The following is an 11,624-nucleotide window of genomic DNA, read 5'->3' as shown; positions in this document are numbered from 1 at the left end:
TTTACACTTTGCTTTACTTCATGTTAATAAGGAAATAAAAACATCAGTGAATTGCGAATAAATTAAACTTTGTAAATGCGTACATTTAATTATATATTATACGTACATTTAATTATATATTATTAAAGCACATAAGCATAAATAATAAGTCGATAACAATAAACATTATAAAAAGCTATTTGTAAGAAAAATATATAGATATGTTTGCGTCATAATTGTTACTTTCATTAAACGGAAATTATTGATATTTTACAAAATTCTGAAAATAATCCTGTTGACATTTGATTTCGAAAATGCGCCTTCGTATCTTGTCTAGAATATTTGAAGTAAATCTGGACATATAAGTATGTATTGGTAAATATGCTGCCATACTTCTATAGCTTACTGCTAATTCGCTTATCTAAAACAGATTATATCGATATTAAGTATTAGTGAGAATAGCCAATAATCAATTATCAACAAATATTATATTAAATATGATCTCGTGTATGTATATATATAAATATAATCATATTAATATATATATATATATATATATATATATATATATATATATAATACATACACAATAATCTTAAATATATAATAAGGATAAATAATAATTATACATTATAAAAATTACAACTTTTTTTCTCAGAGTCAAAATTTTAGTTATCCCGAAAAAAAACTGGTTTATAAGTTTGTAAACATTTTTAATCAATTAATATCGATTTTTATATAGATTTCATATCTTCATCAAAAATTTAGCAATCGAACAAAATGACATGAATTTTAAAAAAATGAGTAAAGCTCTAAATGTGAAATATAAATATAAATTTTTCGAACTCTTAAGAGAGAGCCAAATGTAGATATAATAGTACCTCAGTTTCAGAAATAATTAATTTTTTTAAAATAAATTTTTATATATAGAGTATATTTCTTTCCGCGACTAAATAACTGATTGTGAGTAAATCTCAATTCAAGATTTCTATTAAAATAAATTATCTTAATCTCTATAGAAAAGTATAGACGAAAAAATATCGTGAGAAAATTACTGAAACAAAAATCATTCTTTTATTGTATGTGTTCATATTACGTGCATAGTATTGCATTATATTTTACTTAACAATTCTTTTGTCTGCAAGGAATGTTTACAAATAATTTTGTAAGTAATGACAAATAAAAATCTATAGAATTTAGAATTAGTGATTTTAAAAATAAAATTAGAGATAGACCTATACAAGTTACGGCTATCACAAAGAAAATATCATTATAATAATTGATATATCTAGCAGACTATTGCATTAATTCGTGTTAACCTATCCATCATTATTAAATTTTTGATAAACTAATAACTTGTATAATATTAAAGTATGCGAGTCACATTACATAACACTCTCCAAATGATATTGAAAAATATTTAAATTTATTTAACTAACAATAAGAGGTAAACATCTAGATTAACTAAGATTTAAATCTAAAGCTTATAAATTCTCTTTTTAAAATTTATATAAATCGATTTTTATTAAAATCACTAAAGTTTCCAAGTAAAGAAATTTTCTTCCTTTTTTGCTTTCATTTGCTCACTCATTCTTTTCCACTCTGTCATTCACTAAAAATTATATATTTTGGAAATAGTATATTTTCAGAAATTAGATATAAAAAATGCTTATTTCATAAAAGAAATTAAATGACATTATTAAATTAAAAGACATTTAATTTTTGCTTGTTACTTTCGTATACCGTAACAGTAATATATACTGTATAAAAGCAAAAAATTAATGATTAATAAGCGAATACAAGTGGAATATTAGTACAATATTCATAAAATTAACTTTCATTTTCCTATTTCTCTCTTTCACAAAAAACCATAACTTCTTGCATTTATTTAATTCAACTTCTGTTGCATTAGTAAATTTATCTGTTAGAAAATCGTACATCTAAAATTATTTTGATATTCAACAGTAATATTAAATAATAAATTTATGTTGTATCATGGTTATTTATTTTACATATACATATATAAACACATGCAATTTTTACCTTTTTCAATTGTTCCGTAGAATACACATGATTAATAATAACAGTAAATGTTACGTGCTCGCTGACTTGTCTATAACAATAAAACAATAAATTTAATTACATATTTAAACTGTTGAATGATAGATATATATTTACGAAAAAAGCTGTATTACCTGGGTCTTATGTTCTCAAGTTTTTCTAATATGATGTCGAGTACTACAGGATTCCTTGCATGCTTCGCGATAGTAAAAAGAAAGTAATTAATATAATCTTTATCGGAAAAATCTTCTAAAAACATAATCGATGTTGTACTATCATTTTTTATTGGATTTAAAGCGGCTTTGATAAATTGTGAATCCTCAGGACAAGGCAGATATTTTAAAATTTTAGTTTTAAATTTTTCTTTTTCCAGACGATATACTCTACACAAATGAGAATCTTCGCCAAGAGAATCGCTAAGAGAATAGTTCAATAATTTTAAACCTTGACAGTATGTCCATTCTTTCCACCATGGCAAAAGTCTATGAGATTCAATAAAAAACAAATTTTGTTAAATAGTTTTAGTTAAATAAAAGTTTTGCATATATTAATCTAATATTTTGACGAAATAATTTAACAAATTATAATTTTATAACATATAATCTAATAAAGTTAAATTTTGATCAAATAATGTAACAAACATTGCACATGTATCTACAAAACATTTAAATTAAAATAATCGAAAATATACAAGAAAAATTACGTGTTCTTTTCGGGATCTGCGAGATGTCGATTTAAATTATTCTGGGCTGCTTTTATGCATATGCGATCATCAAGATTACATGCCCATTTCGCAGCCTCCATTCTCAAACTCTTTCTAAGATCGTGTTCATTAGAAACTTCATCGTATTTAAGTTTATCAAGCAAAATGTTTAGCAAGTATAGCATTTTTTCCTAAATATATATATATATATATATATATATATATATATATTTATATTGTTACTTGATATAAATTTTATATTTTTCGATTCTTGCATTATGTTTTGCTATATAGAAAGATATCTTGCGCAATTGTATTTTACATATTAAGAAGGTTTATATATTAAGAACATTCTATCTTTGTAAACAGCTATGAATTATTTTAATAAAAATATCTATCTTATATAGCTATACTTATATATATGTATTTATATACAAATTTGAATTTTTCTTGCGTGCACATTCGCACATGCTTAACACATGTTCATATTACAAAATAAACATACAGAAGTGCATGTATGCATATATTGTAGACATGTAGACATAAATGTAGACATTATATCTATTGTATAATATAATTTAATAATTTATTAATTCTTTTGTGTATTAAACATACAGACAATTAATACATATGTTTCCTACTAACTTTCTATTTCAAAATTAATGATATTTAAATCGTTATTATAAATATCATGCTGTGATAAAAATGATAAAAATTTTTCTCCCTTTTCTTCTCCAACTTTTTATAATATTAGTACATACTCTATTAGAATGTTAATTTACAAATATACTTATTTTTCATCCAAAATAAGTATATTTAAACTTTTTTACCTAATCAAATTTTTTCTAGCTACATGTATTTTATTGTATGTATCTTTTTGGAAAGCACTTAATAATTATAAATGCACACAATATTAATATGTGCAATAAGTAATATGTTTTTAGTATGTTGAAGACATCACTGTTGACATTGTTTATAATATGTGTTATTACCTTGATATTTAAATATATTTGTTCCCGAAATAGAAAGATATTGGACAGATATTCTAAAGCTTTGAACATAGGATACCATGCGATGTAGTCTGTTTCTCGTGATAGATATTTTGTAATATTCCAGAATACAGTGGAATTAAGTTGGTTTGTTATCATTAAGTGGAAAGCGTCATCGATAATTTGAGCACGATTCAAAACATGTATTTTCTTATAATCATAAAAATGTAGAAATTTTGCAATTCTTTGCCAGTTCTCGATTTCGTAATTGACTCGATAATATTCTGTAAGATAAATAAATTGTATACATATATATATATATATATATATATATATATATATATATAATTCTTTCAAAGGGTTTATCAATACAAGTATCTGTTTATACTTTTGTACATTAATAGAGATCAAAAATGTATCATAAGGTGAACATAAATGGAAATGTAATTTGTATATTATATTAGGTACAAAATCATTTTGCATGAAAATTGAATATTTCCAATAATTGTACGTATGTATGTATGTATGTATATATAATGTATGTATGTATATATAACGTATAATAAAGGTAATGTATATAATACATAATATAATGAATAATATTTTTAAGAATGTAAATCTTTATCTCCAATGTATATGTATGATAAACACTATAAAATGTAATAAATTTATTCCAAACTTACTAGATTGTTTTTTATTATGTAGTACAATGTTACTGAACTTTATATGAAACGATTCAGGTATGTAATAATTACTGTATATCGTTACTTTTAACTGTGTGATAGACTGATTATAATCTCGTTCTAATTTCACTGACCTAACATCACAATATTTTTGTTTTGGTAGAGAAATAATTAGCTGGCTTATAATAGATAAATTGTCTGTAGATATTTGAATGGACGAAAGGTTCTTCATAATTTCACCAAAATAGTTAAAAGTTGGCTTGCTAAAGTTACAAAATTTATTCAAAATTTATTGATGTGTTAACGAAAGGTATTATAAGCATATATATATATATATATATATATATATATATATAATTATTAAAATATAAAATTGTTAATTATATTTAGTTTATTTTAATTAAATATATAATTAATTACATAATTCGTCATATGATTTACAGTTTTTAAATAAATATTTGATGCTACAGTTTAAATTATAATTTAAAAGGAATGGCCACTTGATTACTTTTAAAAGATAAGTATATATGTAAATTGAAAATATATCTTAAATATATTTAATGACATTAAAGATAAGAAGAATTGTAAATGGTAATATTAAAGATAATAAAGTATGAAAGAAATGATGTAAGTTAAAAAAAATAAAATAGATTTAATTTAAATAGTAATTATAGTAGTATGGTGCATTACTTACTTGTCCTTTATATATATACGGATACTCTGCCAAAATATCTCTGTAGTAACCATTCTTTGAAATTTACGCAATATACTGGATACTATAATTACATAATTTAGATCAGAATATGAATAAGATAGTAGTTATAGTAAATAATAATTAATAATTATGGTAAAAGTGCATGAAACGTTACACATCATCGTTTTTATGATCATTTGAATATGTTATAGAGGAAGTTATCCTGAGTAATTCCGCGCAAAAAAAGTAAACGAAAGGCGACATTGGTTTAAAAGATATAATAAGTTAAAGTTTGACAATTTTAATACTTTTCTTAAGCAAACTGATATTAAACACATTAATTTGCAATTGACAATTACATATTTTTTTTAAAAAACAACTGTTTTTTCTTTAGACTAATTGATTCGTTTCATTATTTAATACATAAAAGTATTATGGTAAGATAATCGAAAAATAAATATTTTACTAGATATTTTATAGCTTATATAAAATTAAGATATCTTAAAAAGTACTCAATGAAAAAATACTTTATTATAGCGTTTTGAAAAGCTCTCGAGGTAATCTACAAGAATATGTAATCTATAAGAATATGTAATAAAAAATAGAGATTTTTATGTAAAAAAGTATTAATAACCTTGACTTGACTTTGACAAGGTCAAATTCCTATTTTCATCATGTGTATCCCTTCAAGCTGCGCAACTTTCATTCGAAAAATTTTTCAATAAAATCATTAGTTCGCGAGATAATCGATTGTATCACTTAAAAAGAAACATCCTATATATGTAATATATTTTATATATAATTTTATATACTACAGCTTCATTACGTATGTATATATGTGTGCATGTGTATAATGAAGAGATTATACAGGGTGTCAAGAACATTTTTGCAGTCCCGAAGTGTGCAGGTAGATCGGCTTAAATTAAGAAGGAAGGTACTATACTTTTGCGACATTCGCAATAATGAACGAAAAATTAATTAAAGAAGATCGGACAATGCGCGTGGCTAGAAATGCATGGTGGTAAAGGCGGTCTCACTGTAATATAATAGCGGCTCGCGGCGACACAGTGATTGGGGAGGGGAAGAGCGATGAGTGTAGGCCTGCGGCGAAGGCTCTTCCCCTCCCCAATCACTGCTGTTTCTGACATCCTATATATAAAATTAAAATTTGTATAAGTTATTCTATTTCTTTTTATCATACCTTTAATGAAACTGTAATGTTCAAAAGAAATATTGAATGATGTATTATAAAGTGATGTATTATATTCAGTATCAAAATGAAGGGATTCCTGTTGAATTTGTACCACAAACAAGTTCATCATCTGGGTACTTGGGAGAACCTATAGAAAATAGTTTAAATATATTTACTTAATTAATATTAGATTTAACACACAATAGCAAAATGCATTAGAGCTTACTTTCTATGTGTACTCGTATGTAAAAAAATCTCTTATATTCTTATACTCTTAAAATATAGAATAAATAATTTAAAAATATAAAATATTAATAACAAAAATGATTACTCAACATATAACTTTAAAATTAATATTTTTAAAATTATTAAAATATATTATATAGCAAAATTATCTTATTACACAGTTTCTATATGTATACATATATTATGTATACATATATATATATATATATATATATATATATATATTGTTTGCTAGTGAGTAAAGTTTGCGCTAAAGAATGCTTAAAATAACCTGATTGGTGACATATAATCCAAGAAATGCGACAATAGCCTCATTTAACAAAGAGGATGACGGCCAAAGTGGATTTTCATAATAAGAACATTCCTGTATTATTTTATGGGCCATGAAGCGGGCAATTTTGATTTTAGTCGCAACAGAATCTACATTGTCATTGTAGATAATATCTGCTTCGCTGAAAATTACAAAAAATGTCTTATATAATGATTATTTCTGTTGTATAATAACACATAAAAAATATTGTATTTCCAAATTTATAATTAAATGATTCTATTAAATTAACATATTAATTATATATCATTAATGTTTTATTTCTAAATGCTTATTACGAAGTAATGCAATATATTGGAAGCGAGTATCGCACTATAACTTTTTTAAATTTTGATCGATAAAAGTGAAAACCTTAATATAATACTTATACCTATTCTTATACCTTAATATAATTATTTAATTTACAATTTTATATTTTAATTTGTAATTTTCAATTTTAAGATTATAAAATATGTATATTTTAATATTATTCTTCATATAAGTTGATGTATATTGAAGATATAGATTGTCCAGAAAGTTATTGTGGTTTTTAACCTTCAAGTTGAAATACGCATATTTTAGCAAATATACTTTATCAAATGAAAAGAGAACCATTGAAATTTAAATATTTTTGCCAATGAGAAACAATATTTATTTATTACAGTAGCATAAAATTTAAATTTCTGGAAGCGACAAACACTTCGAAGGTGTTTCTGACAGTAACTTTATTGTTAAAGGTTTTCCCCTGCAAGAAATTGTCGAAATGTTTAAAGAAGTGGTAGTCAGTTGGTAAGAAGACCGGCGAATATGATGGGTGAGACAGAGTTTCATGGAGCTTCATAGCTTAATTGATTAATGCAGCGTCGATTTGCAGCGTGTAATCGAGCATTGTCGTGTAGAACAATTGGAACTTTTCTGATGACCAACACCAAATACAAACGTATCAGTTCCTGATGCATTTTGCCAATTTCTTGACAGTATTTCTCTGTCATGATAATTCCGTCCGAATTTAAAAAGCTGTAGAGAATTATCTCGGCTGACAACTACCAAATAGTCACTATAATCTTCTTTTAAAACAATTTTGGTTTCAGAAAGTGTTTTGGCGCTCCATCATGGTCTAAGTATTGTGCAAAACGTCGACGATTATTGTACAAGATCCATTTTTCATCTCAATGCGATCGAGAAAACGGATTATTTTGCTTGCGCAAAATCAATACAGAACACACTTCAAAGTGACGAGTCTTTTGATTTTTGCTCAATTGATGCGGCATTTATTTGTCGAGCTTTTTTTCCAATTAATTTCAGGTAATCAGAAACAGCTGACTTGCTTACGCTAAGTTTTTCCGCTAGTTCTCGAATCGATGTGTGTGACTCTGTTTCAACTAACACCTTCAAGTAGTCGTCGTCAATAATCACAGTTGTCCAGAACTTTTCAACTTCAAGGCTCTCATTTCCACTGAAATTTACGGAAACCACCATTGCATTGTACGTTCACTGGCGGTTCCTAGACCAAATGCATCGTTAATATTGTGAGCCTTCAGCTGTTTTACGACTCATTTTGAATTCATATAAAAAAATCGCTGGAATTTGCTATTTTTCCATTCTTAATTTCATAGTTTAATAAAACGCAAACCAATATCAAAATACAGTTATTTTTATTAAAATGTAGAGCGAAATTTGCGCTTTTAAATTGATATAACATAGACTGGTATTCATAATCCGATCTTATATTTAAGATGAATACCGGCCATAGATATGACATAGATATATAAAAGAAAGACAACCTAAAAAAAGTGCCAAATTTTAAACAACAAAAATCCCAATAATTTTCTGGACATTAAAAAACTGAACTAATAATAAACGATTAGATATGTTTCTCCTCTCATTGATTCATACAATTTTACTTATTTTTTAAAATACATTCAAATATTTTAAAAATAGAGAAAAGATATGTAAATAATTTTAGTTATCAAGAACTGTTATCCTTTTTTCATTTTTGAAATATATAAATTTTTTCTAATTATATAGTTACCTGTAAATAATATGGCCCAGACTTATGATGCTTTCGTTTTGAAAATCCGGAAGTACAATATGATCTATTTGCCAAGGTTTATTCAAACGTTTCCATTTATCAAACAAGTACAATGTTATATTTTCAGCAAATTTGTGTGCAAATTCGCAGTGCATTCTACACCACATATTAACTCTGACACTTTCATTTGTACCACGCATAAGAAATAAATTATTTCGGTTAGACAGAAATAGTAGATAAATAGGCTTTACAAACGTATGCAATTGTATCTTCGTCATGTTTTTATCATTCGCTCCTATATTTCGTATCGGTTCATTTGATAAAACTGTATAGTTTTGATAATGTTCGACAATAATATCATAGTAGGGTTTATGACAGGTGGTTCCTAAACATTCGGGCAAAGACGGAACCATGTGTTGGATCCCAACATCAACATACGTTGCCAACCTATCACATTTAGAAATATGAATTAACAATAATAAAAAACATCGCAAAAACCTTATGCGAAAGTAGTTTCGATGAAATTGTATATAAAAGTTGCATATATTTTAGTTGTGCGGGATTCCTAAAATGTCTATTTTAGAATATACAGGTACAAAATAAATATTTAATAATTAATATTTTACTATCAAAATTAAAATGCGTTTAATAAAATTAAAATAAATTTCAATATAAAATAGTATTAGAATAAGTAACTTTTTTAAATTGATTTTAATTGATATATTATCAACGATTTTGTACATAATTTTATACAAGTGAAAGAAACTGCCTATTTTAATGCTAGTTTATTAAATGAAACACATATGTATATATGTCTTAGTTATTAGCAAAAATAGTATTATTTTTAAATAATATGGGTGTGTGTAAATACACGTTTAAATACATGAAACAGCATAAGTATAGCATATATATTTAATTGTATGTATTATATGCAGAGTGTTTATGAAAGTTGTATTATGTAAGTGTTCATGATCTAATCAAATTTTGATAATGATTATGGATTATAAGGATAAAAAGAATTCATATAAACATGTGTTTGGAAATGTTTTTCTTCTAAATTATAGACTTTTTTAAATATTAGAAATGAATTTCCTAAAGTTTGGTATTGTCAAAATAAACAGTCTAAAACTTAAGTGTTTGTTCAAAATTTCAAATTTTATATAAGCAAGTTTTATAAAAATATAAATCCTTCAAAATCTATTTATATTTTGAAAACAATTCGAATCTCTACCGGAATATTTGATTTCGTTCGAGTGTTGACAATAAAATGCTGTATAAGACGTGTATTATTGCTGACTACTTTAATTAAATTAATTTTATTTGTAGCTTACATTCATTTTAATAATAATGATATATTAAATTGCAAAATTTTTTATCAAAACATGTTAAGAAACATATAATTAAGAGGAGAAAAATTTCAGATATGTACATGTTTATGTATAAATGTGTTTTTCTTAGAAAATACTTTTTAAATAGAAACAAAATTATTTACCAAGACTTGATCATAAACATCGTGAAATTACTATATATTTAACATTTTAACAGTTACTTACCATTGTCGCTTATCTTTTTTATAAAAGGTTTTTAGGCCTGTATCTTCAGTTATATTATAAACTAATTTTATGATGTAATACCCTGGCAATAGATCATTAGCGAATGTACATTCGACAATGTTTTTCTCAACATCATACAAAGATCTTACCGATGTATAAATGATCATTTTTTCATTATCATTCATAGAATAATAATATGGATAATAAAACGCAGTTACACTAATATTTTTTACGTGTAAATACAATAATATATATGATATTGAATGTTTAAGCGTTACATGTATATTGCAGTTGCTGACAAGAATATTTTTTTCGATTTGTGTAATAATGATATTATAATGTAGCGGAAATATATATATCGAGTGCATGTTTAGCTCTTCTTGAGATATTTTAATTATCTGATCGTCGGTTAAAAAAGCCGCCGCGACGATAATTGTTAAACTACTACTTAACAATAGTTTAAGAAACATGATACTACTTTTATCTTAGATATCTGTAAAAATATATTTTTGTTAGAAAGTACAAACGGACAAATTAAACACAGCACTGTCTCTACCATGATATAGTGGAAAAAAAGAAATTAAAACAAATATATAGAAATAAACTTAATTTTGAATGACTTACTCAGTATAATAAGATATACTACAAATTCTATGCAAGTGTATGTTTCGTTACAATAATTAGCTGCAATAAATTAATGTTTTATCCACTATCATTGTAACATGAAAAATATATATGCGCACTTATGATTTCTTATTATTTCGAGGAACTTCCAAAGACTAATAACACTTGGCGATATTACAATAAATGTGTATGTCATATGTAAACACACAACTTCTGAGGTCGTTAACAAATGTTTCGATCGAGAAACGGTATGTAATAGCAAAGTACGGTGCCGTTTTTCCCACTCCAAATTCCTGCTAGCGATCGAGCGCTGTAAGATGGCAAAACTGTCTATTTCGCGTTGGTCTAAAGCAAAAGAGGCCGTTACATAGAATGAAAAATATCTGTAAATACATTTGAATTCTTTTATACATTTGAATTCTTTTATACTGTTTAAAAGTAGTATATTCCTTTACCAAAAATTTAAGAATTTTTATAATTTATAATATACATTCAAATAAAATTTACATCAATTTACATACATAAAAATATCTTGTTATACAGCAGTGATGCTATCGACAT

General features: G+C 25.2%; 1 protein-coding gene across 2 annotated transcripts; it reads right to left on the bottom strand.

Annotated features, from left to right (window-relative positions):
* Positions 1-211: 211 nt before the first annotated feature.
* LOC112639806 (aminopeptidase N-like) lies at positions 212-11,176 on the bottom strand. Of its 2 annotated transcripts, none has more exons than XM_025414956.1 (12): positions 11,064-11,176; positions 10,440-10,932; positions 8,887-9,333; positions 6,819-6,999; positions 6,311-6,449; positions 5,110-5,191; positions 4,416-4,678; positions 3,736-4,016; positions 2,744-2,934; positions 2,175-2,522; positions 2,023-2,092; positions 212-400 (listed from the first exon to the last, which is right to left on the bottom strand). In XM_025414956.1, the coding sequence occupies exons 2-12, from the start codon at positions 10,907-10,909 to the stop codon at positions 239-241; spliced, it is 2,634 nt and encodes an 877-aa protein (XP_025270741.1). In that variant the 5' UTR covers positions 10,910-10,932; positions 11,064-11,176; the 3' UTR covers positions 212-238. The 2 variants fall into 2 exon arrangements, with proteins under 2 accessions (XP_025270741.1, XP_025270742.1); XM_025414957.1 differs by having other exon boundaries at positions 2,744-2,853.
* Between the last annotated feature and the right edge of the window lie 448 nt (positions 11,177-11,624).

Source organism: Camponotus floridanus, unplaced genomic scaffold, assembly GCF_003227725.1.
Source record: "Camponotus floridanus strain SB8 unplaced genomic scaffold, Cflo_v7.5 scaffold91, whole genome shotgun sequence".
Taxonomy (NCBI): Eukaryota; Metazoa; Arthropoda; class Insecta; order Hymenoptera; family Formicidae; genus Camponotus; species Camponotus floridanus.
This window is presented reverse-complemented; position numbering and strand designations above follow the sequence as displayed.